Source organism: Budorcas taxicolor, chromosome 2, assembly GCF_023091745.1.
Source record: "Budorcas taxicolor isolate Tak-1 chromosome 2, Takin1.1, whole genome shotgun sequence".
Classification (NCBI taxonomy): Eukaryota; Metazoa; Chordata; class Mammalia; order Artiodactyla; family Bovidae; genus Budorcas; species Budorcas taxicolor.
Window position 1 is genome coordinate 142,690,226 of NC_068911.1, and position 27,778 is coordinate 142,718,003.

At 41.6% G+C, this 27,778-nt stretch overlaps 1 protein-coding gene and 1 non-coding gene across 2 annotated transcripts in view; one reads left to right on the forward strand and one right to left on the reverse strand.

Annotated features, from left to right (window-relative positions):
- Positions 1–377: 377 nt before the first annotated feature.
- The window catches only part of LANCL1 (LanC like glutathione S-transferase 1), a 46,882-nt gene continuing 19,481 nt past the window's right edge, over positions 378–27,778 (reverse strand). The window contains exons 4-10 of the mRNA XM_052660002.1: positions 25,510–25,717; positions 12,960–13,095; positions 12,248–12,394; positions 10,526–10,708; positions 1,750–1,926; positions 1,214–1,286; positions 378–615 (exon numbers count right to left, since the gene is read on the reverse strand). Of these exons, the coding sequence (XP_052515962.1) occupies positions 539–615; positions 1,214–1,286; positions 1,750–1,926; positions 10,526–10,708; positions 12,248–12,394; positions 12,960–13,095; positions 25,510–25,717 (1,001 nt within the window). The 3' untranslated portion in view covers positions 378–538. The remainder of the gene's footprint in view (positions 616–1,213; positions 1,287–1,749; positions 1,927–10,525; positions 10,709–12,247; positions 12,395–12,959; positions 13,096–25,509; positions 25,718–27,778) is intronic.
- TRNAC-GCA (transfer RNA cysteine (anticodon GCA)) lies at positions 24,631–24,702 on the forward strand. The gene has a single exon. It is a non-coding gene; the product is annotated as a tRNA-Cys (tRNA).

The following is a 27,778-nucleotide window of genomic DNA, read 5'->3' on the forward strand; positions in this document are numbered from 1 at the left end:
TGAAAGTATGTTTAGCTCTAGTTTAGATAAAGATTGTGAATTTGAAAAATGGTGTTTCGGTCCCTAGCCCAGTTGACAGCTTTTTCAAATTTTGTCCCCTTTCATAACCACTTAGAGAAAAGCAAAGTCATAAAACTGTTATTAAAATACTAAAGAGAATAGGTAGAGGGCAATATCAAATAAGAAGCATGTTTTTATCTACATTTAGTTTCTTTTAAATATTTTTAGAACAGTAACAGATGATTATATTCATAGCTTAAGTAAGAATACAATTGCCCCTAAGTTCTGAAATATATACATATATGACCTCAAAATACTATACATATCACCTACCCTCCCTTTAAGAGAAACTGAAGTTACTTAAGATTTCCTTGGATATTTTAAAATAAAAGTCAATAACAAAAAGGAACTGAACTAAAGACATATTCTGAAAAAACAGTCAACTAAACTACATACAGAGCTTGACTCTATTGTTGCTTTAGCGAAGGTTTGATAATAGAGGTGCATGCAGAGGTGCAACAGAGGGGGAACTTTCCTTTTACAGTTCAAATGCAGGGAACCTGGCTTTTGTGGGCACTAGGAGATCAGCCAAGAAATATATTGTTCCAGCCATTCCTGAAGGAAAAGAAAGAGTCAAAAGTTATTATACCAAAAGATGATATTTTTTATAGAGTGGCTTCATTTTACAGGATAAACAACATGATGATATAATTTATATGATTTAAATGAAGTAGGTGTTTTTATATGTTGCAGCTCATTAGAGGGGATCACTAGTAAGGTGCCCAGCCTCTTTATGCAAGTAGAAGACAGGAGGGAGAGTGGAGCCAGACTGGTTTAAGGCCCGGCCCTATCAGCTACCATATGTGAGCTCCTTCATCATGGCCTGACTTACCTCAGGCCATGAGCCTCAGATATCTCATCTATGACATGAGGATAATAATACATATTTCTGATGAGATAATTTATGATGACAATCTACAAAATGACTAGCATGTGCCTGGCTCCAGAAACAGCAGTCATCATAATTACTACTATTGGATCCACGGTGGTCTGGGTGCTAATGGATTTTTAATACTGAGTTATCATATTAGGAAATAAAGAAGTAGTTTAAGAAATAACTATAAAATAAATTTGTTGATAAAATATAACATATTACTAAGGAGAGAAGTGGATGCTGATATTATAAGGCAAATAAGTAATGTGTGGAAAATACCTTCAAAGAGGGAGAAGGGAGTGTCCGGTGTCCGGCATCCGTGTTCTCCATAATCTAAGCACCATTCAGCAAACTAAAATGAGACCAAGTTAAATTATTGAAATGATTTCTTCTAGAGACTCCTAAAAGTTGACAGAGGTTGTCTCTAAGATTTACTCTGAAAAGTCAAAAACTATTCTCAAGGCAGGGAAAGGGTTTAACCCAGAGAAATGGATGGTCTAAAAAGAAACTACAAAGCATGGGAGGAATTTAATGAGTTTCTGAGTCACGTCTCCAGGGCTATCAAAGAAAGGAACAAAACCACCTTACAGCTCCCAGCAAACACAACATCCCCCGCCAGTACTGTTGAGTAGCATTATATCCTTTAAAAAAAAACAAAAACAAACACCTAATTCAGTTGAATGGTTTTTCTTAAACTGTGTTTGTTCTATAGACTTATGGTTTAAAAAAATAAATGAATTAAATCAGATTAACCAGAGCCACTACGATAACCTCCTGGGCAAAGGTGTGCTCTGTTTGATGGTCCTGAATCCTACCTTACAGGCCCTGTACAGGTACTTAGCATCCTGCGTGAGCTTGTATAGCGACAGGAAGGCGTAGGCATTCCCTGCAGTGCCGTGGCACAGCCCATACCCCTTCTTCAGCAAGCCGTACTGCCAGATCACGTCCGCACATTGATAGGCATCATTGAGATACCGTTCTTCTTTGAACACCTGCAGAATCAAGGGACTGAGTTTATTATAAGGGATATAAAAGATACTTCTATTGACCTTCCTTCCTGATAGGAGAGAAAAGAAGATGGGAAAAGGGAGGAAGAGAAAGGGAGGTCACTTACTAAGAAAGGGTAAAAAATTCAGAGACAGAGATATGTCATATTGGTGGGGAAAAATTACAATAATTCATTAGCATTTTTTTTGTTTTAAAATACATAACTGGACATGACTTTGTCCGTATAATCTAAGTTTTATATGCATGTGTGTTTGTGTTGTTGCTGTTTTTTACTTGCTAAGTCTTTTTGGACTCTCTGTGACCCCCTGGACTGCAGCCCACCAGGATCCTCTGTCCATGGGATTTCCCACATAAGAATGCTGGAGTGGGTTGCCATTTCCTTTTCCAAGTTATCTTCCTGACCCAGGGATCAAACCCATGTCTCTTGTATTGGCAAGTGGATTCTTTATCATGGAGCCACTGTGTTTGTATAACTGAATGTTACTGGTGAAGTAGCCTTATTTACTTGCAACTTGCTATTATCCTTAGTCACTTTGCAAAGGATAAACACTATCTTCTCTGTAACAATGATGCTCTTCACTATTAGGAAGTTCTTATACCCTGGAGAAGAAACTGTTTATAAAATTGATTATAAAACACTATACTTTGCAGAAAACCAGAGATACATCTTTACAATCTTTTGTGACCTCCTAACTCTTGATTAAAGATGTGAAAAATATATGTGTGTGTGTGTGTGTGCATCTGTATGTGTGTATTTTTCCCATGCCATGTAGCTTGTGGGATCTTAGTTCCCCAACCAGGGACTGAACCCATATCCTCTGCAATAGGACACAGTCCCAACCACTGGACTGCCAGGGAATTCCTGAGAAATATTTTCTGAGTAGATATTTTTAATATCTCATTACAGTATAAAAGTAGAGCAAGACAGTTTAAAAAATTTTTGTATTATATTTGACTTTCTGAAGGCAAAATCTGACATACTAAGAGCTTATTCAGACCATAAGATGCCAGAGACTATTTAGAGTCTATAAAATTGTAATTTGTAGAACACGTACCAATGAACATCAATATCTTGGTTTACTTCCATTTTTTCCCCCGCAAATAAAAACCTTTGCTTCTTTGATTATGGCTCTGTCATAACATGCTTTTTTTAGAAGTGATACTTGCATTTTAAAAATTATGGTGAAATATATGTATGAAAGTTACCATTTTAATCATTTAAAGTGGACACTTCAATGGCATTAATTATATCCCCTGTGTTGTTTCAAGATGGTGAAAGAATAGGATGGGGAGGCCACTTTCTTCCCCACAAATTCATCAAAAGATCATCTGAATACTGAGCAACTTTCACAAAACAACTTTGAACACTGGAGGAGGACACCAGGCACCCAGAAAGGCAGCCCATTCTCTTTGAAAGGAGGTAGGACAAAATATCAAAGACAAAAAGAGAGACAAAAGAGTTGGGGATGGAGACCCGTCCTGGAGAGGGAGTCGTGAGGGAGAAATTTCCATACAGTAGGAAATCCTCTCACAATCTGTGGGGAGTTTTGGAATCTCAGAAAGCAACATAACCCGGAGAAAACCAAACAAACCACAGAAAACATGCCTAACTGCAACTGCGGAAAAGAACTTCCCTGTGAAAGGCTCTAAGTGAAAGTGAAAGTGAAGTCGCTCAGTTGTGTCCGATTCTTTGCCACCTCGTCGACTGTAGCCCGCCAGGCTCCTCCGTCCCTGGGATTCTCCAGGCAAGAATACTGGAGTGGGTTGCCATTTTCCTTCTCCAGGGGATCTTCCTGACCCAGGGTTGAACCCAGGTCTCCCACATTGCAGGAAGATGCTTTAACCTCTGAGCCACCAGGGAAGCCCAACCTAACACCTAATGCACAGTCTGGCCTGCTCACAGAACAAAGGATTGCGGGAATACCAAAGGAGAGCTAGCCCCCTGCACACTGGCCCCTGCCCGCCCAGAGGCAGAGAGGCAGGCTTGAGACAGAAGGCAAGGGCCTCCTGCAATCTCAGCCACAGAGATGGCATCTTCCACCAAACTGTGAGCAGGCTCCCAGCTGCTAACCAAGTCTTCCAGAGATTCTGGATGGTTGACACCTGCCAGGAGGGTTGCAGCCTGAGATCAGGTCTCCAGGGGAGACATACACACATCTGAAATGGTGCTCTTGTGACACACCTGGGAAACCAAGTGGCCGGGACCGGGGAGGTGATTAAGACGCACGGCCCACCTGGGACAGTGCACTCACCAAGAACCTGGTCGTCTGAGCTGCCCAGACCTGGGAAGGGCACAAAACGCATGCCCAACCCACAGAGACTGAGCCAGAACTGTGTCTGAGTGTCTCCTGAGGAGGTATGGGTCAGCAGTGCCCTGCTGCAGGGGCAGGGGCTCTGGGTGCAGCAGACCTGGGTATGGCATAAGCCCTCTTAGAGGAGGTTGCCAGTAACCCCACCATAGAACTACCAGAGCTTACACAGGATTGGGGAAAGAGACTCTTGGAGGGCACAAATAAAATCTTGTGCACACCAGGACCCAGGAGAAAGGAGCAGTGATCCCACAAGAAACTGACCCAGACATGCCCATGAGTGTCCAGGAGTCTCTGGCAGAGGCGTGGGTCGGTGGTGGCCTGCGGCAGGGTTGGGGGCACTGAGTGCAGCAATGCCCACATGGAACCTTCTGAAGGAGGTCACCATTATCTTCAAAACCTCCACCACAGTTTGGCCTTAGGTCAAGCAACAGAGAACACAGCCCAGCCCACCAACAAAAAATGGATTAAAGATTTACTGAACATGGCCCCACACATCAGAATAAGACCCAATTTCCCCCACAGTCAGTCTCTCCCATCAGGAAGCTTCCTTAAGCCTCTTATCCTTATCTATCAAAGGACAGATAGAATGAAAACCACAATCACAGTAAACTAACCAATCTGATCACATGGACCACAGCCTTGAATAGCTCAGTGAAACTATAAGCCAGCCTGTAGGGCCACCCAAGATGGACGGGTCATAGTGGAGAGTTCTGACAAAAAGTGGTCCACTGGACAAGGGAATGCAAACCACTTCAGTATTCTTGCGTTGAGAACCCCATGAATAGTATGAAAAGGCAAAAAGATAGGACACTGAAAGATGAACTCCCCAGGTCGGTAGATGCCCGATATGCTACTGGAGAAGAATGCAAAAATAACTCCAGAAAGAATGAAGAGATGGAGCCAAAACAAACACAAGACCCAGTTGTGGATGTGAAGGGTGATGGAAGTAAAGTCCGATGCTGTAAAGAGCAATATTGCATAGGAACCTTGAATGTTAGGTCTGTGAATCAAGGCAAATTTGGAAGTGGTCAAATAGGAGATGGCAAGAGTGAACATCAACATTTTAGGAATCAATGAACTAAAATGAACTGGAATGGGTGATTTAACTCAGATGACCATTATATCTACTACTGCAGGCAAGAATCCCTTAGAAGAAATGGAATAGCCACCACAGTTAACAAAGAGTCCGGAATGCAGTATTTGTATGTAATCTCAAAAACGATAGAATGATCTCTGTTCATTTCCAAGGCAAACTATTCAATATAATGGTAATCCAAGTCTATGCCCTGACCAGTAATGATGAAGATGCTGAAGTTGAACAGTTCTATGAATACCTATAAGACCGTCTAGAAGTAACCCCCCCAAAAATGTCCTCTTCGTTATAGGGTCTGGAATGCAAAAGTTGGAAGTCAAGAGCTACCTGGAATAACAGGCAAATTTGGCTGTGGAATACAAAGAAGCAGGTCAAAGGCTAACAGAGTTGTGCCAAGGGAATGCACTGGTCATAGCAACACCCTCTTCCAACAACACAAGAGAAGACTCTACACATGGACATCACCAGATGGTCAACACTGAAATCAAATTGATTATATTCTTTGTAGCCAAAGATGGAGAAGCTCTACACAGTCAGCAAAAACAAGAATGGGAGCTGACCCTGGCTCAGATCATGAACACCTATTTGCCAAATTCAGACTGAAATTGAAGAAAGTAGGGAAAACCACTAGACCATTCAGGTATGACCTAAATCAAATCCCTTACGATTATACAGTGAAAGTGACAAATAGATTCAAGGGATTAGAACTGATAGACAGAGTGCTTGAAGAACTATGGACAGAGGTTTGTGACACTGTACAGGAGGCAGTGATCAAGACCATCCCCAAGAAAAAGAAATGCAAAAAGGCAAAATGGCGGTCTGAGGAGGCATTACAAATAGCTGAGAAGAGAAGAGAAACTAAAGGCAAAGGAGAAAAGGAAAGATATACCTGTTTGAATGCAGAGTTCCAAAGAATAGCAAGGAGAGATACGAAAGCCTTCCTTGGTGATCAATGCAAACAAATAGAGGACAACAACAGAATGGGAAAGACTGGAGATCTCTTCAAGAAAATTAGAGATACCAAGGGAACATTTCATGCAAAGTTGAGCACAATAAAGGACAGAAATGGTATGGACCTAACAGAAGCAGAAGATATTAAGAAGAGGTGGCAAGAATACACAGAACTATACAAAAAAGATCTTCATGACCCAGAAACCATGATGGTACGATCACTCACCTAGAGCCAGACATCCTGGAATGCGAAGTCAAGTGGGCCTTAGGAAGCATCACTATGAACAAAGCTAGTGGAAATGATAGAATTCCAGCTGAGCGATTTCAAATCCTAAAAGATGATGCTGTGAAAGTGCTACACTCAGTATGCCAGCAAATTGTGCATATTGAGTCTTCATTCCAATCCCAAAGAAACACAATGCCAAAGAGTGTTCAAACTACTTCACAAATGCACTCATCTCGCATGCTAGCAAAGTAATGCTCAAAATTCTCCAACCCAGGCTTCAACAGCACGTGAACTGTAAACTTTCAGATGTTCAAGCTTGTTTTAGAAAAGGCACAGGAACCAGAGATTAAACTGCCAACACCCGTGGATCATCGAAAAAGCAAGAGAGTTCCAGAAAAATATCTACTTTTGCTTTACTGACTATGCCAAAGCCTTTGACTGTGTGAATCACAACAAACTGGAAAATTCTTAAAGAGATGGGAATACCAGACCACCTGACCTGCTTCCTGAGAAATCTGTATGTAAGTCAAGAAGCAACAGTTAGAACTGGACATGGAACAACAGACTGGGAACAAAAGACTGTTTCCAAATCGGGAAAGGAGTAAGTCAAGGCTGTATATTGTTACTCTGCTTATTTAACTTATATTCAGAGTACATCATGTGAAATGCCCAGCTGGATGAAGCCCAAGCTGGAATCAAGATTGCTGGGAGAAATATCAATAACCTCAGATATGCAGATGACACCACCCTTATGTCAGAAAGTGAAGAACTAAACAGCGTCTTGATTAAAGTCAAAGAGGAGAGTGAAAAAGTTGGCTTAAAACTCAACATTCAGAAAACTAAGATCATGGCATCTTAGTTCATGAAGTGATTGTCCTATCACTTCATTGCTAATAGACGGGGAAGCAATGGAAGCACCGAGAGACTTTATTTTGGGGGGCTCCAAAATCACTGCAGGTGGTGACTGCAGCCATGAGATTAAAAGACGCCTGCTCCTTGGAAGAAAAGTTATGACCAACCTAGACAGCATATTAGAAAGCAGAGACATTACTTTACCAACAAAGGTCCATCTAGTCAAAGCTACGGTTTTTCCAGTAGTCATGTATGGATGTGAGAGTTGGACTATAAAGAAAGCTGAGCACTGAAGAATTGATGCTTTTGAACTGTGGTGTTGGAGAAGACTCTTGAGAGTGCCTTGGACTGCAAGGAGATCCAACCAGTCCATCCTAAAGGAAATCAGTCCTGAATATTCACTGGAAGGACTGATGCTGAAGCAGAAACTCCAATACTTTTGGCCCCCTGATGCCAAGAACCAACTCATTGAAAAAGACCCTGATGCTGGGAAAGACTGAAGGCAGGAGGAAAAGGGGACGGCAGAGGATGAGATGGTTGGATGGCATCACTGACACAATGGACATGAGTTTGAGTAGGCTCCAGAAGTTGGTGATGGACAAGGAAGACTGGTGTGCTGCAATCCGTGGGTTTGCAAAGTCGGACATGACTAACCGACTGAACTGAACTGAACTAATGTTGTATTAATACAACCATCACCATTATCTATTTCCAAAACCTTTTCAACATCCCAAACAGAAACTTTGTACCCATGAAGTAATCATCCTCACCCTCCTAGGCCTTGGTAACTCTTGCACTCCTCTCTTATTATGAATATGCCTACTTTACATATCTCACATCAACCATCACAGCATGTAAGTGGAGTCATACTGAATCTGCCCTTTTGTTTCTGGTGTGTTTCACTTGGCATCATGTTTCCAACGTTCTTGCATGTTGTGGTATGGATCAGAAGTTAATTCTTTTTTAGGGACAAATCATACTGTTGCATGTAGACACCATATTTTGCCCACCCATTTATCTGCCGATGGACAGTTGGATTGTTTCCCGCTTTTTGGCTTCTGCGAACAATGCTGCTAGGGAACACTGGTGTACATATATCTGTTTGAAACCTCATTTTCACTTCTTTTGGGTATATACCAAGGAGTGGAATTACTTTACTAGCGTGTGAGATGAGTGCAATTGTGCATATTTCCCATTCTGTTGTAAAGTAATGCTCAAAATTCTCCAAGCCAGGCTTCAGTAACATGTGAACCGTGAACTTCCAGATGTTCAAGCTGGTTTTAGAAAAGGCAGAGGAACCAGAGAATAAATTGCCAACATCCACTGGATCATCAAAAAAGCAAGGGAGTTCCAGAAAAACATCTATTTCTGCTTTATTCACTATGCCAAAGCCTTTGACTGTGTGGATCACAATAAACTATGAAAAATTCTGAAAGAGATGGGAATACCAGACCACCTGACCTGCCTCTTGAGAAACCTATGTGCAGGTCAGGAAGCAACAGTTAGAACTGGACATGGAACAACAGACTGGTTCCAAATAGGAAAAGGAGGATGGCACCCCACTCCAGTACTCTTGCCTGGAAAATCCCATGGATGGAGGAGCCTGGTGGGCTGCAGTCCATGGGATCGCTAAGAGTTGGACACGACTGAGCGACTTCACTTTCACTTTTCACTTTTATGCATTGGAGAAGGAAATGGCAACCCACTTCAGTGTTCTTGCCTGGAGAATCCCAGGGACGGGGGAGCCTGGTGGGGTGCTGTCTATGGGGTCGCACAGAGTCAGACACGACTGAAGTGACTTGGCAGCAGCAGTAGCAGTAGCAGCAAGGCTGTATATTGTTACCCTGCTTATTTAACTTATATGCAGAGTACATTATGAAAAATGCTGGGCTGGAAGAAGCACAAGCTGGAATCAAGACTGCCGGGAGAAATATCAATAACCTCAGATATGCAGATGATACCACCCTTATGGCAGAAACTGAAGAGGAACTCAAAAGCCTCTTGATGACAGTGAAAAGTGGAGAGTGAAAAAGTTGGCTTAAAGCTCAACATCAGAAAATGAAGATCATGGCATCCGGTCCCATCACTTCAAGGGAAATAGATGGGGAAATAGTGGAAACAGTGTCAGACTTTATTTTTTGGGGCTCCAAAATCACTGCAGATGGTGACTGCAGCCATGAAATTAAAAGATGCTTACTCCTTGGAAGAAAAGTTATGACCAACCTAGACAGCATGTTGAAAAGCAGAGACATTACTTTGCCAACAAAGATCCATCTAGTCAAGGCTATGGTTTTTCCAGTGGTCATGTATGGTTTTGAGAGTTGGACTGTGAAGAAAGCTGAGTGCCAAAGAATTGATGCTTTTGAACTGTGGTGTTGGAGAAGACTCTTGAGAGTCCCTTGGACTGCAAGGAGATCCAACCAGTCCGTTCTGAAGGAGATCAGCCCTGGGATTTCTTTGGAAGGAATGATGCTAAAGCTGAAACTCCAGTACTTTGGCCACCTCATGCGAAGAGCTGCCTCATTGGAAAAGACTCTGATGCTGGGAGGGATTGGGGGCAGGAGGAGAAGGGGACGACAGAGGATGAGATGGCTGGATGGCACCACTGACTCGATGGATGTGAGTCTGAGTGAACTCTGGAGTTGGTGATGGACAGGGAGGCCTGGCATGCTGCAATTCATGGGGTCGCAAAGAGTCGGACACGGCTGAGCAACTGAACTGAACTGAACGGAAGGAGTGGAATTGCTTGAGCATATGTTTAATCCTGTGTTTAAGTTTTTGATGAACTGCCAAACTGCTTTTTATAGTAGCTGTGCCATTTTATATTGCCACCAGCAATGTCCAGGGAGAATCCTTTCTATTTTTAATTGATCTCCTGGGATATTTACCTTGTCTTTGCCTCTAAGACTACAGATCTTGGCTACTCTACCTGTCAAGTGAAGTGGTTCCTTGTTCTGTGAAATAATGTGTGCTATGGTATAAAAGGATACTGTGAGAATGAATTATAATTCATATAGCCAAGTGAGTTTAGGTCCAACAAATGGTTTATCTATGTATCCTTGAAGAATTATACAGAAAACTAATTAAGGTGATAGAATTTTATCTTCTGTTTGCTAACTTATTTCTAAAAACGAGAAAATTCATGTTACCTTATAGGCCTGAATGAGCATGTAGATTACCCCGGGAGCTCCGTGGCACCAGTGGACGAGCAGATCACGACTGTCGTCCACACAAGGAGGGTAATTGCCTGAAGGGAATTTCAGTTGGCAGACATAGTCTACACTGGGCTTGACCAAATTATGTAGCTTCGCATGGCTCACTTGAAGGCTGGGCTAAAAACAAGAATGGGAATTATTAGTTTTGCTGAAACAAACAGTCCTTTTTAACACTCAAAGTGGAAGTGTTAGTCACTCAGTCCTGTCAGACACTTTGCTCAGAGATGGGTTTAAAAAGAGAGGAAAAGATGACCAAAATGAATTGGAAGTCGTTAAATGGTTTTGGATTCCAGCCAATTTTTTCACTTACTAGGACAAACCAAAATTAGATTATCAGTTTACATCTGGAACCTTATATACATATTATTTTCAATATTTATTTTTATCTAGATACATATAAAAATTTCCAAAGCCAATGCTTAAGAATGTGAGCTAAGAGAAGTTTCCTAAGGTCTTATTACCTTAAGCACACTTTAAGGACCACAAAGAGATGCATTAGACAAATCAGGTACAACTTTCATCTAAAGTAGTAGAGGTGATAGTTTAGTCGCTAAATCGTGTCCGACTCTTTGAGACCCCATGGACTGTAGCCCATCAGGCCCCTCTGTCCGTGGGATTTCCCAGGCAAGAATACTGGAGTGGCTTGTCATCTCCTTCTGCTGGGAATATTCCCGACCCAGGTATCGAACCTGGGTCTCCTGCATTACTGGAGTGGGCTGCAGTGCCCTCCTCCAGGGGATCTTCCAAACCAGGGATTCAACCCAGGTCTCCCACATTGCAGGCAGATTCTTCACTGTCTGAGCCACCAGGGAAGCCCAAGAATACTGGAGTGGGTAGCCTATCCCTTCTCCAGGGGATCTTCCCACCCAGGAACAGAACTGGGGGCTCCCACATTGCAGGCGGATTCTTTACCAGCTGAGCTACCAGGGAAACCCCGGACCATGGCATATTCAGCTATTTTTCAGGTAAATAACACAAAATCCATTGAAAAGGCTCCTTAGTTTTGCTCTCTAACTGCGCCTTAAGCAGCAGATCCTTCCTTGTTTTCTACTGATTTTGTTCTTACTCCTGGAACTTCTTTCAATGGGTTGTATCTTCTAATGAGGAGCAGTATTAATTCAAGGCATCTGCTGAAAGAGCAGAGCAGAGGGCACTTCATATAGAAGAACAGGTCAAACACTTACTCTGCACAAGTGGCATGAGGTGGGCAAGTGTGGTCACCTACAAATCAAACATCATCTCAAAGCACAGTGCCTTTTACATTAATACACTTCAAATACACTTGGCAAGTGCTGTTGTTATTAAGTCACTGCATTGTGTCTGACTCTTTGCAACCCCATGGACTGTAGCCCGGCAGGCTCCTTTGTCTATGGGATTTCCCAGACAAGAATACTATAGTGGGTTGTGATTTCTTTCTCCAGGGGATCTTCCTGAACCAGGGATCGAACCTGTGTCTATGGCATTGGCAGGCAGGTTCTTTACCATTGAGGCACCAGGGAAGCCCTTGGCAGGCACTACTCTTGTTTATCTAGGCCAGGTAATCACCGGAAGAGTGATGCGGCAGTTGACAGAAAAACCTGAGCTGGAGCACTTGTCTTCTCACCCTAGATAGTACAGCAGGAACCACATTCTAGTTTCATCATCACCACCTCTTACCTGCATCAGGTAGTAATAAATTCCTGCCAGGCCATGAGCAGCCCCCACATAATATTCTTGGTACCATTCATACATCAGTGGAGTCTTTCCTGTGAACCTTCTCTTTCTAGCTAGGTCTTCTCCAGAAGTTAAGACTGTTTCACAAATCTACAGAGAGAAACCCAACCAGAATAAGGAAAGAATTAGAATGGAGTCAAGGGATTTTTGCTAACAGGTACTGGGGAACATGGCAAGTTAGACATCACCTTATGGCCATGAATGGGCACAGTTTGACTCTGTACTCAGAGAAGCACATGGGATTATTCTGCCTCAAAGAGGGAGAGTCTGGAAGATTTTGAACTCTTTTTACTACAGCTCATAAGAATTCACCTGTCAAAGGAAAGCGAAACTCCCTCAGGAACAGAAGGAACACCTACACCTCAGGGGTCAGCTGTGGCCCTTATCTTCCTCTGAATGGCCCCTGAACTCTCACATGGAGCAGCTGGACTTCTTACCCTGAGTCACTCCCTTCAGGGTTAGGGCTAGGGTTAGGGTTAGGGTTAGCACCCCATGTGAAGCTGGTGGTGCTGGGATCATGCCTGACCTTCAGAGGTCAAGATACACCTTCCTGGCCAGCTGCCTGGGATGTGCCGACAAGGGAAACAAAACCAACCGTTCAGGCAGACAGGAAGTGGGATCCTAAAAAGATGCCAGAAAGCACAAAACGTGGTACCTGCTGAATATGGCTCTGAGGAATCTTTTCCTCTCCAAAGTTCTTATTCACAAACAGAAGAGCACTGATGTAGCCCATTCGTCCATAGAGCATTTCACTTGGAGCATGGGGATCAATCTTATTTAAGTGAATTAGCCTGGGAATAAAAATACATGCCTAAGATAATGTGAAAGGGACTGGATGGAGATAGTTACTTAAAAATGGCACAATTAAAACACACACACACAAATATATAGAGAGAGTTATATATATATACACATATGTGGGATTATTATTTATACTAAATATAGAAAATATAATATTTAAATATATTTACATAAAATATATTTAATTATATTTGCATATAAATTATATTGTATACTCTAAATATTAAGTAGGCTGGGCCAGACCATAAATGGGTAATCAGGGGTCAGTGATTAACCATCAACTACACTTCTTTTCTTCAGTTCACAAGGGAAGTGACAAACAAGAATTCAGAGAATGAAGGAACACATGATTATGGCTGGGACCACCTACAGTTTCCCTAGCCCCTCATGGCAGTATACCCGGAGACCAGCAATTGACATCTGAGAAGCCAAGAACTACTGGCTATTATAACATTCAGTTTGAGGAAATGACAAAAGTCAACACTCAAAGGACCATCCGTTTCCATAAAATGAAATGCCTGCTGCACCCCAGTTATCGCCTTTCCTGGTTTACTTCTGAAATGTGTCATCTGGCCTGGCTGAAGTGTTTGTAGCAGCCTGACCCACCACTATCAGTTACACATACAGACAGCACAAAGGGATCGGTCAGGCTCCGCTTCCTCGGTCTCCCAGCATCTAGTCCTTCCTTTCAGAAATAACCCTGGTTACCAATTTATTGTATATTCCGAGAATTAGTTTATGCACAGATAAGAATACATACACTTATTTATAAACATATTTCCCCCAATATTTTGTGACTCTACTTAACAATTCATCTTGCCAATCATTCCTGATCAGCACACACAGAGTAATCTTCTTTATCATAGGTGCATAGAATTCCACTGAATGATTATAATTTATTAGTTCCCTATTGATAGACTCAGTTCAGCTTCCCACCCAAAAAAGTTATTTTTGGTTCTGGTCCCAGGTGAGATGGAGTAAGCATATATCATCCTGCCTCTCACAGCACAAGTAGGTCCAGAACCTTCAGAAAATGTGTGAAGCTATTTGAAAACCCTGAAAAGTAAACAGTAGCCAGCAGAATGGGGATGACCAGAGTGTACTGCCAAACCAGTGGTGAGTTTACCACATTTTCCCTTCTGCTATTTCCCTGGCCTGAACTCAGTGCTGCTTAAAGCCTGGAAGTGTGCATCAGTGGGCTGAAAGAGTCCTGGAAGAAGCCCTTCAGTTCTGTCTCAGAAAAGAAGAGGAAAGGGAACTCTTAACAGCAGAGACTGGTAAAACACTTTATTTTTCTGTTCACTCCCCAGGCCACAAGCAATCTCATGCTGGCAGCAGAAGTGAAGGCAACTGGAGCCTACAGGGGCCAAAATTCTGAGAGAGGGACCTGTCCACACAGATTGGAGAGGCTGCAGTCCCAGGAGTGTTGAGGGGGCAGGAGGCCCTTTGCCTCACTTCTCTTTCCAGCCTCCCCATCACTTGAACCTCCAGAGGCAGGCACAATCGTGGGAAGTGTGTGGCTGAGTAGGGTAACTGAAGCCTTGGGGAACCAGAAAGTAGGTGGAGTTCACAGAGGGATAAGAGCTAAGAAAAGCAGCTATACTTGTCGTCTGAACTCTGACAATGAACTTTTTTTTTCTTTTTCTCTTTTGGTGGGGGGCAGGAAATATGATAGTGAGGGAAAATGTCCATGCTATTTTACATTTTTCATCACATTAAATTTTGAAAGCACATCTCAATTACCCCTAAATTATCCTATAAATTCAATGTGAGATCATTTTAACTATTAAAATGATTAGGTTTTGATGAAACTTGACAAAATGATTTTGGTATACTAAAAAAGCATGGAGGGAGAGAGTCGGGGACTTCTGGAAAAGAGGAGTAATGAGAGGACATTAGTCTTACCAAAAAAAAAAAAAAAAAGATCTTGTCATCAGGTAGCTTATGATACTAAACATGCTCTCTATACTTTAAATTTCTCAACTATAAAATGAATGATGCCTTCCATTTTAAACATTTATTTTTAAAGCAGTGAAGTATAAATAATGCCTGCATATGTATATTATCTAACTTTAGTCTACATACTAAAAATGTTTAATAAGCATTTGAAGTAATAAAAAAATCATTCCCCTAGAGTGATTGGTTATATCTCAAGTATTTTATAAAGAAAGCTGAGCGCCAAAAAATTTGATGCATTTGAACTGTGGTGTGGGAGAAGACTTGAGAGTCCCTTGGACTGCAAGGAGATCCAACCAGTCCATCCTAAAGGAAATCAGTCCTGAATATTCACTGGAAGGACTGACACGGAAGCTGAAGCTCCAATATTTTGGCCACCTGATGCAAAGAGCTGACTCACTGGAAAAGACCGTGATGTTGGGAAAGATTGAAGGCGGGAGGAGAAGAGGATGACAGAGCATGAGATGGTTGGATGGCAACACTGACTCAATGGACATGAGTTTGAGTAAGCTCTGGGAATTGGTGATGGACAGGAAAGCCTGGAGTGCTACCGTCCATGGGGTCACAAAGAGTCGGACACGAGTGAGTGAGTGAACTGAAATATTCTAGTAAGGAATCAACATTCATAGACACCTGGCACTTCAAATAACTTTATCAAAATTTACACCAGAGGATCTGATAACATGAGCAGTAAAGAATGTTAGGAAATACTGGTGGAGTGAGTGGTGAAGATGGGTGGGATGTTTGGGAGATAGTACAGGCTCTAGCCACTGTTTGATGAGTAAGATCCAAGAAGGATCAGAGGAGGATGTGGTTTTATCTGAGCCACAAGAACAGGGCAGAGGACTGTGTGCGTGCGTCTTCTTCCTAATAAATGTTTGTACATTTGGTAGAGTTTGCTTAACTGCTTGTGCCTTCATTTACTCAGTGGTAAAATGAAGGTTATAGCTGAGAGGGTACACAGCCCCCTACCTCTGATTTCTGGAGGCCACCAATATCTACAAACAACGAAAACAAACAGGAAAACAAGAACCTAACAATTGCTACCACCAGGCTATACATCAGTAGATAGAAAGAGCTAGCTCTGAAAGGAAGGTACTTGTGAAAGAGAAGACAACTCTCCTCTCCTGAACCCTCCCCAACCACTTCCACAAGACTGTGGTGGGAGGGGAACTCTTAGGATTAAAAATGAAGAAGACACACTTTAACAAGCAGAATGATTTTTTGTTGTTGTTGTTTACAGCAGCTTTATTCACAATTACCAAAATTCAGAATCAACCAAGTTGTCCATCAGTAGGTGATGAGGATAAGTGAACTGGGGCACATCCAGAGGAATGAGACAATTTTAGCGAGTAAAAAGGGCTAGCAGTTATGAAACAATAACTGAGAAGAAGTTAGGAACGCGTCCTTAAGGGAACCTACTCCCCTATAGGAAAGAGAGGTTTGAAAGAGCTTGGCTGGTTGCAGTTACTGACAAAGTTAAATGTTTCCATATTTATACCTCAACAAATGGAGTCATCTCAATCAAATTGGTTAAACATGCAAATGCTGGCTCATGCATTTCTTTTGCATTAAAACTCTCAGTGGAATAGTGGTTATTAGTAATAGGGACACAGTGGTCAGAGGTTGCTTTCAATTTTCTCATAATACCTTGCTTGACTTTTTTCCCTCTCCAATGCCAACAGGGTTATCTGGTCTATAACCACAGGGTGGTTTTTTTCTACTTTAATACCCCCCCTCATCCCCACAAATCTCTAATATTTTTAAACAATTTAAAAACATTTATTAAGAAAAATTCTGTTTTTTTTCTCACTCCAGAACTGGAAGCTCAGTAATGTTGAGAACGTAATAAATAAAATCTGTTAACTAGATACAAACTCAACTGTTGCAGTAAACAGAATAAACATCCCAGAGTTTTCATAAGAATTTATTATAAAGTATTAATATAAATGCCTCAAACTGTAGAGAATTTAGAGATAGAAAAGCACTTTTGATTTTTGTAAAGGGTATTATTGAAAGAACTATTCAAAGAGTGAAATCACTGGCAATTTTTTAAATAAACACTGCTCTATGGAAGTTACTAAAAACAATACATATTGCATTCACTCCAATGATGTTCTCATCTAAATAAAATGTGTTTGAACCAGTGAATTAAAAAATGCCATTCTTTTATCCGCCTTTGTCATGACCTGCATCACCGCTAGCTGTGTGCTTAGTCGCTCAGTCGTGTCCGACTCTGTGTGACCCCATGGACTGTAGCCCACCAGGCTCCTCTGTCCATGGGGATTCTCCAGGCAAGAATACCGGAGTGCCTTGCCATGCCCTTCTCCAGGGGACCTTTGCAACCCAGGGATCCAACCCAGGTCTCCCACATTGCCAGCAGATTCTTTCTTGTTTGAGCCACCAGGAAAGCCCAATGGCTTCCACAAGGAACCACTAGGTGGTGATATATAATTAGCATGCCAATTATTTTGCAACCAAACATTTGGTTATTCAAAGGAGATGGCAAGTCCTTATTTTCAAATACTTGGAAATGAAAGTACTGGTCAGTGCATCTCATTATAATGAGTACTTAAGAAGGAAGTACCTCATTTTTTTAATGGATTTGAATTCATTAAAACTCACTAGCTCATTTATCTAACTGAAGAAAGCTGAGAGCTGAAGAATTGATGCTTTTGAACTGTGGTGTTGGAGAAGACTCTTGAGAGTCCCTTGGACTGCAAGGAGATCTAACCAGTCCATTCTAAAGGAGATCGGTCCCGGGCGTTTTTTGGAAGGAATGAAGCTAAAGCTGAAACTCCAGTACTTTGGCCACCTCATGTGAAGAGTTGACTCACTGGAAAAGACTCTGATGCTGGGAGGGATTGGGGGCAGGAGGAGAAGGGGACGACAGAGGATGAGATGGCTGGATGGCATCACTGACTTGATGGACGTGAGTCTGAGTGAGCTCTGGGAGTTGGTGATGGACAGGGAGGCCTGGTGTGCTGTGATTCATGGGGTCGCAAAGAGTCAGACATGACTGAGTGACTGAACTGGACTGAACTGAACACAGTGTTCATAGGGTACTATTTACAATAGCCAAGACATGGACGCCACCTCAGAGTCCAGGCATAGATGAATGGATAAAGAAGATGTAGTACATATATACAATGGAATATTACTCAGCCATAAAAAGGATGAAATAATGCCATCTGCAGCATGGATGGACCTAGAGATTACCATACTAAATGAAGTAAGTTGGGCAGAGAAGGACAAATAGTATACGATATCCCTTATATGTGGAATCTAAAAAATGATATAAATGAATTTATTTACAAAACAGAAACAGTCTCACAAACACAGTTAACAAACACATGTTTACCAAAGGGGAAAGGGTCGGGGAGGAATTAATTAGGAGTGGGGTTCACATATAAATACTACTATAGATAAAACAGACAATCAACAAGGATATACTATGTGTAGCACAGGGAACTCATATATATACATGTATATGTGTGTGTGTGTGTGTGTGTATATATATATACAATCGTTTAATCACTAAGTTGTGTCTGACTCTTTTGTAACCCCACAGACTGTAGCCCACCAGGTTCCTCTGTCCATGGGATTTCCCAGGTAAGAATACAGGAGTGGGTTGTCATTTCCTTCTCTAGGGGATCTTTCTGATCCAGAGATTGAAACTGTGTCTCCTGTTTAGCAGGCAGATTCTTTACCACTGAGCCACCTGGGAAGCCCATATGTATATAAAATCAAGTATACTTCAATAAGTGCTTCCCTGGAGGCTCAGACAATAAGAATCTGCCTGCAATGCTGGAGACCCAGGATTGATCCCTGGGTCAGGAAGATCCTCTGGAGAAGGGAATGGCTACCCAATCCAATATCCTTGCCTAGAGAATTCCATGGACAGAGGAGCCTGGTGGGCTGCAGTCCATGGGTCGCAAAGAGTCAGACACAACTGAGTGGCTAACACACGCTGTACTTCAATAAAAATTTAAAACAAAGTCAGAAAGAGAAAGACTAAAACAATTACTAAAACTACGGCTTTTAACATCATGCTTTAGATGCTATATTATTAAGACAAAATGAAGCAATGATAGCATTTATTGATCATAATGGTTATTTTATGTATTTTCAGAAACTCTCAAACCCAGAAGCGCATCACTGCAGCTCCACTTATTTGTTTTGCTATGTGGATATTAATAGCAACCGATCTTTAGAAGAGACAAGTCATTGAAATGTCACTGAAGCAAGAACAAAGACATAAAAACAGGATAATTCTGTTCCACTCCTAGCAGTATTTCCCCACTGTGTTACTGGGAAGAGTTTTTGCTTTTCATCATCAGAAGGTTTGTAACTTTTAAAAAAAGAAGTCCTTTTCTTCTTCATCGCTACAAAAGAGAAAGGGTATACATTTTCTGACCAGAAATCCAAAGTTCGTCACTCTGAGTACTAGCTTAAAAGCATGCTGTGTGTGAGGGTAAGTCACTTAACTGGGCACAAAACAGGCAATGCTCTTTATTTATGTAGTAGCACCAACTATCCCTGTGTAGAAGGAAGGGAGAAAACAAGTATACTTGATTTATACTCTTGTATGAATCAAGCAGTAGGAAGAACTGGCACTATTTGTTAGCTTCCTCTCCACTTGCCTCAGCCAACTGCCGGACAGCTTTGAACAAGAACACACCTATGTATACACATTCCTTTCGGGGAGTCACAGACCTCTCCAAGAAAAGTATAAATGTTCTCTCCAGACTGAATATAATTCAGGAGTTTTCTATATACCCCCAGAAGCCCTAAGTTTCTCAAGATCCCAAAGCTAAGAAGCCCTACCTTAGGGAAACACTGATTTCTTTGGATTTCAATTTGTCTAAGGATTAATCCCAAAGGCCCTTTGGTTTCTAAAACTCAAGATCATGGTTCTGGGAGACTGCTATATTAAGAAAATACAGGAATGGTAAGCTGAAATACAGTGCTGGCAGTGGAGCACATGGATGGCACATGGAGAATATGAATGTCTCTGGACACAAAAGGACTGTGTGATGAGCGGAAGAAGGTTAGACACAAAGTAAAACAAGGAAGAGGTGGTGGTGGTTTAGTCACTCGGTCGTGTCCGACTCTTGCAACCCCATGGACTGTAGCCACCAGGCTCCTCTGTCCACAGGATTTACCAGGCAAGAATGCGGGAGTGGGTTGCCATTTCCATCTCCAGGGGATCGTCCAGATCAGGAATCGAACGCAGGTCTCCTGCACTGCAGGCAGATTCTTTACCGACTGAGCTACCAGGGAAGCCTGGTAATCACAAGTTTAATAAATAGGTGAGCAGGTTTATTAAATAACCAATGTTATCAAGTAATTTTGTATTTCCTGAAGTTAAACTGAAAAGACTGAAATTTTTCCCTTAAAAGGGAGGAGATGTGAAAGTAATTTATAAATAATTCTGTTTCTTTTTGGTCTGCCATGAACTTCAGGAATCTAAAAAATCAAACCTGAGGCCCAAAAGAGGTATTTTCCTATCATACACCTGCATTCTATATTTTTAACCTTAAGTCTATAAATAAAATATTGCTGAAATGTCATAAAACAAAAAATGATATAAATAACACTTTTAATATCAAAGTATCAGGAAAAAAGAAATTTTATTCTAAGTGTTTTATAATAATCCAATATTAATACATGGTATTCTTCCCCAAAGAGTGTTTCTTAGAACAATAGACCCTAAGATGTCCTGACATTGCCTGAGACAAGTATGGCAAATTCTGCTCCCTAGAGTCACCTGAGTTTCCCATGAGTTTAAAAGCTACTGAAGACTCTGAGCAGCCGGTAAAAGCACGCATGTAATTTTAATTAGTATTTCCACACTGCATCTGAATACACAAATCTTGTTTTCATTTAATACCTAATAACATTTGTCACTTATGAAACTATTACTATTTGGGTGTACATATTTTGAGAGGCTGGCATTATATGTAGAATATAAGTTCAGTTCAGTTTAGTTGCTTAGTCGTGTCCGACTCTGCGACCTCATGGACTGCAGCACACCAGGCCTCCCTGTATATCACCAACTCCTGGAGGTTACTCAAACTCACGTCCACCGAGTTGGTGATACCATCAAACCATCTCAACCTCTGTCGTCCCCTTTTCCTCCTGCCTTCAATCTTTCCCAGCATCAGGGTCTTTTCTAATGAGTCAGTTCTTTGCATCAGGTGGCCAAAGTATTGGGGCTTCACCTTCAGCATCAGTCCTTCCAATGAGTATTTAGGACTGATTTCCTTTAGGATGGACTGGTTGGATCTCCTTGTAGTCCAAGGGACTCGCAAGAGTCTTTTCCAGCACCACAGTTCAAAAGCATCAATTCTTCAGCACTCAGTTTTCCTTATAGTCCAACTCTCACATCCATACATGACTACTGGAAAAACCATAGCCTTGACTAGACGGACCTTTGTTGGCAAAGCAATGTCTCTACTTTTTAATATGCTGTCTAGGTTGGTCATAACTTTTCTTCCAAGGAGCAGGCGTCTTTTAATTTCATGGCTGCAGTCACTGACTTCAGTGATTTTGGAGCCCCCCAAAATAAAGTCTGTCACTGTTTCCATTGTTTTCCCATCTATTTGCCATGAAGTGATGGGACCAGATGCCATGATCTTAGTTTTCTGAATGTTGAGTTTTCAGCCAACTTCTTCACTCTCCTCTTTCACTTTCTTCAAGAGGCTCTTTAACTCTTCTTTGCTGTCTGCCATAAGGGTGGTGTTATCTGCATATCTGAGGTTATTGATATTTCTCCTGGCAATCTGATTCCAGCGTGTGCTTCTTCCAGCCCAGCATTTCTCATGATGTTCTCTGCATACAAGTTAAATAAGCAGGCTGACAATATACAGCCTTGACGTACTCCTTTCTGATTTGAAACCAGTTTGTTGTTTCATGTCCAACTCTAACTGTTGCTTCTTGACCTGCATATAGATTTCTCAGGAGGCAGGTCGGGTGCTCTGGTATTTCCATCTCTCTAAGAATTTTCCACAGTTTGTTGTGATCCACACAGTCAAAGGCTTTGGCATAGTCAATAAAGAAGAAATAGATGTTTTTCTACAACTCTCTTGCTTTTTCGATGATCCAACGGACATTGGCAAATTTGATCTCTGGTTTCTCTGCCTTTTCTAAATCCAGCTTGAACATCTGGAAGTTCATGGTTCACATACTGTTGAAGCCTGGGTTGGAGAATTTTGAGCATTACTTTGCTAGCGTGTGAGATGAGTGCAATTGTGCGGTAGTTTGAGCATTATTTGGCATTGGTTTTTTTGGGGACTGCAATAAAAACTGACCTTTTCCAGTCCTATGGCCATTGCTGGGTTTTTAAGGCTACTACAATTTATTTTTATGAAACTTAAGAGTGATTTATTGAATGAGACTTTCTTGTGAACCTCTAAAGCAGAGGGATCCTCAGCAAATAAAACCAGAAATACTAATGCTATTCTAACAGTAATTTGGCAAAACAACTACAATACTGTAAAGTAATTAACCTCTAATTTAAAATTAAAAAAAAATGGCATATAAGTATATGAAAAGATGCCCCTCAACATATGTCATCACAGGAATACAAATTAAGACAGTGAGATACCAATATACATCTATTAAAATGGCCAAAATCTGGAACACTGACAACACCAAATACTGACAAAGATGGTGGGAATGCAAAATGGTACAGCCACTCTGGAAGACAGTTTAAGTTTTTTCCAAAATGAAACATAGTCTTATCATACAATCCAGCAATTATGATCCTCGGTATTTTACGCAAAGAGCTGGAAACATATGTTCACGCAAAAACCTGAATATGGATGTTTTTCACAGCTTTGTTTATAGTTGGTAAAACTTGAAAGAAACGAAAGTGTTCTTCAATAGGTGAATGAGTACATAAACTATGGTACCTTTAGACAATGGAATATTATTCAGTGCTACAAATAAGAGCTATCAAGCCATGAACAGACATGGAGAACTCTAAATACATACTATTAATGAAAGGAGCCAATTTGAAAATGCTATATACTATACGAATCCAACTCTATGACATTCTGGAAAAGGCAAAACCATGGAGATGGTAAAAAGAACAATAGGAAGAAGGGAGGAGAGATTAATAAGCACAGCACAGAGGATTTGAAGGGCAGTGAAACTACTCTGCATGATACTGTAATGGTGTATACATGTCATTATACACTTATCCAATCCCATAAAATGTACAAAGCCAAGAGTAAACTACAGCCTTTGGGTGTATGATGTGTCAACACAGGTTCATCAGCTGCAGCTAGTGTGCTCTGTGGAGGATGTTGATAATGGTGGGGGGTGCGGTGGTGCTATGCATGTACAGAGCAGAGGATGTACGGGAAGTTTCTGTACCTTCCTCTCAGTTTTGCTGTGAACTGAAAACTGCTCTGAAAAGTCAGGTCTGTGAAACAACAAAACAAAACAAAACAAAACAAAAACCTTTGCTGGAATTGCAACTCTCTGTGTGTTATTTTTCACAATAAACTGTGGAAAATTCTGAAAGAAATGGGAATATCAGACCACCTAACCTGCCTCTTGAGAAACCTGTATGCAGGTCAGGAAGGAACAGTTAGAACTGGACATGGAACAACAGACTGGTTCCAAATAGGAAAAGGAGTATGTCAAGGCTGTATATTGTCACCCTGCTTATTTAACTTATATGCAGAGTACATCATGAGAAACGCTGGGCTGGAAGAAGCACAAGCTGGAATCAAGATTGCCGGGAGAAATATCAATAACCTCAGATATGCAGATAACACCACCCTTATGGCAGGAAGTGAAGAGGAACTAAAAAACCTCTTGATGAAAGTGAAAGTGGAGGGTGAAAAAGTTGGCTTTAAGCTCAACATTCAGAAAACGAAGATCATGGCATCCGGTCCCATCACTTCATGGGAAATAGATGGGAAACAGTGGAAACAGTGTCAGACTCAATTTTGGGGGGCTCCAAAACCACTGCAGATGGTGGCTGCAGCCACGAAATTAAAAGACGCTTACTTCTTGGAAGGAAAGTTAAGACCAACCTAGACAGCATATTCAAAAGCAGAGATCCATCTAGTCAAGGCTATGGTTTTTCCAGTGGTCATGTATGGATGTGAGAGTTGGACTGTGAAGAAGGCTGAGTGCTGAAGAATTGATGCTTTTGAACTGTGGTGTTGGAGAAGACTCTTGAGAGTCCCTTGGACTGCAAGGAGATCCAACCAGTCCATTCTGAAGGAGATCCCTGGGATTTCTTTGGAAGGAATGATGCTGAAGCTGAAACTCCAGTACTTTGGCCACCTCATGCGAAGACCTGACTCATTGGAAAAGACTCTGATGCTGGGAGGGATTGGGGGCAGTAGGAGAAGGGGACGACAGAGGATGAGATGGCTAGATGGCATCACTGACTCGATGGACGTTAGTCTGAGTGAACTCTGGGAGTTGGTGATGAACAGGGAGGCCTGGCGTGCTGCAATTCATGGGGTTGCAAAGAGCTGGATACGACTGAGTGACTGAACTGAACTGAACTGTGTGTTAGAATATTTAGGGGGGAGCCTTGGGCTTCCCTGGTAGCTCAGCTGGTAAAGCATCTGCCTGCAATGCAGGAGACCCTGGTTCGATTCCTGGGTTGGGAAGACTCCTGGAGAAGGGATAGGCTACCGACGCCAGTATTCTTGGGCTTCCCTGGTGGCTCAGCTGGTAAAGAATCTGCCTGCAATGCGGGAGACCTGGGTTCGATCCCTGGGTTCGGAAGATCCCCTAGAGAAGGGAAAGGCTATCCACGCTAGTATTCTGGCCTGGAGAATTCTATGGACTATAGTCCATGTGGTCTCAAAGAGTCAGACATGACTGAGCGACTTTCACTTTAACAGTACAGCATGCGGAGTTGCATGGCAGACAGATTTCTTAGCAGAATTCTGAAAGTGTTCAATAAACTTTGCTAAAGCAAAAACTGTAATTTGTTGGTATAAAAGTTTCATAATTCTTCATGATTCACAAGCTTCTCAGGGCTGCCCTGATTTATACTAAAATGAAACTGGATTTGCAAGTCATTATTTCTGAAAGAAGAGCCATTTTGGCTCTGTGATCCCTTGGGAGGCCTCTCTCAGCCCACTAGAGCACATGCACCACATTTCTTCCAGTTCCTGATCCTGGACAGCACCCTGGACTAGTAATCACATGACTAGGCTTTTGATCTCATTTATGGTAAGGAACTGACGTTTGATCTCGAACATGTCAGTGTCATTACATCTTGCAATAAATAAGGATTACAACGGTTGTTTCTTAACTACAACTCGGGAATAATTTGAGAATTGATCAAATGACAGCAGTAAGATTTACTGCTGAGAGAAAAGTAAATGCAATAAAACGTTCTTCTGCTAACACACACAGAGTTATGGCAAAATGTCTAGACAGTTATTCTCAAAAAGAAACAGGATTACCGGGTGATGCACTCTTCCGCCTGCTTCTCATTGTGCATTTTGTGATGCACCACAGCAGCCACTGCCAGTGGTCCCCCGTCCCCGCAGAGGAAGGTGATGGAATGCTTGCTCAAAGAGTTCAGGCTTTGCTTTACGTAGCCATGTGCCATCTGTAGGTAGGTGGGGTCCCCGAACACATCATAGAGGTGTAAGTAAAGCACAGCAATACCTGAAAAGCAAACAGAAGATCATGTACAGATAAGGAAAGAGCAGCTGACCGTATTATTCTGGGGTATCGTCTACTCAGCAGTGTTGATTTTTGATAAGCTAACAGCAAGTATATAAATTATCTGGAAATTCAGATGACCTTAGTTCTAGACTCAGCTTTCTTACTAAGCAGCTCTAAGAGCAGGAGGAAAATACTCACGTTTTCTCAGTTTCCTCATCAATTCAAAATTAAAATAGGAACTCTAAGAACTCTCAACCCAAGTTTACTATGAACCCTTGTTACACTCCAGCTACTGTGTTCGTTTTTTCTTTTGAGAGTCCCCATTTTATTTATTTATTCACTGCCGCATGGGGCTTTCTCCAGCTGCGGCGAGCGGGGGCTGCTCTCTAGCTGCAGTGCACCGGCTTCTTATGGTGGTGGCGTCTTGTGCTGTGGAGCATGGACTTCAGGGCGCTTGAGTTTCAGCAGCTGCGGCACCTGGGCTCAGTAGCTGTGGCTCCCGGGCTTTGGAGCACAGGCTCAAGAGCTGTGGTGCATGGGCTTAGTTGCCCCATGGCATGTGGGATCTTTCCGGATCAGGGTTGAACCTTGTGTCTCCTGCTTTGGCAGGTGGATTCTTTAACACTGAGTCACCAGGGAAGCCCCTGACGTATTGTTTTTGATAGTAAAAATTATACGTCACCAATTTTTGGTATAGTCAATCATCACCTATCTATTTTACAAATAATAATTTCCTTAATAATAAACAAGAAATGTTTGTTCTTATGAGCTGAAAAAATTCAAAGACTGGGGAATGAAAAACTCAATTTTTCTTTGTATACAAGATCATTTTTTGCATGAGAAGGTAGGTAGAGTAATAACCAAATCCTCCATCCCAGTACCATTCCAGGCAGGGATTATATGAAAACTATTAAGTTTTTTGAGATCTAAGAAAATAAATTCAGTTTCTCAAATTTTTTTTTAACCCTGTTTAAGACCCAGCCACTTTAGTAACTATACTAGAAAAGCTGCCAATAACTTTTGCTTTGGGCTTTGATTTGCTTCTTATCCTGCTCTTGAAGGCTGCTATATGTAACTGAGGCCTTATGTGCATGTCCTCATTCCAAATGCCTGTCACAGTAGATAGAGCGTTTTCTCGGAAGCCGACTGGTCTCAGGGCAGACTCAGAGAGGTGGGGTAGAGAGCCTGCCTGCCTGCAGCATTTCCAGAAACTTATTTCTTCCCTTAAAGTACATTTTCCATCTCATTTACCATTTTTAGATGATACAGGGCCTCTGTTTAAATCTAAATTAATAGAGCCAATCTCTTCATGGATTTTGGGGCTGTAAAAATGCGGTCTGCAAAATTACTTTTCGCTGTACTGAGGATAATTTTAAATTTAGATAGTTTTCTCATTTTGCATGGGTAACCTCCAAAGCTTTGTGCTACAGACAATTCAATTTCGCATGTACATTAAGGGCAAATTTTCATTTCCTGCCAAAGTTAATAACCTTGTCTGCTCTTTCAAAGTGGCCTGGTGTTAGTAATTCCACAAGCTGCTGATCAGACGTACCAATACTTAAGGTTTGTAGACATAAGTGTACAAAACCATGCATATGGGTTAGAAAAAAAAATTCTCCTTTTCACAAATGATCAACGTCAAGAGCTTCTTCTAGAATTAGGTTCTTAATAGGCTTCATCTCCATCCACACCAGGCATCTGCACAATCTGTTTAAACTGTTACTCTTTGATTTTGCCCTCCTATTCCCATCACTGCCTGAACTCCCCTAATTAAGTTATGCAGGCACCAAAGCCAGATAATGACATGACTGAGATCCGAGAAAATGAAAAGTGATTAAATACAAGCCCAATGATTGTTTTCCTTTTCAGACCTTTGTCTTTCATTATCAACAATTCCTTTTGGACTGAACATTTAACAAACAAAGCTCATTAAAGGTGTGTGCAATTTTAAAGTCTGATGCATTTCTCGTGAAAAAACGTAATCATTTACAAGTCTCATGATACTTCACTTAGATGGAAAATTTTTAAAATTTCTTTTTGATCAGCAGAAAATTAGCTTTC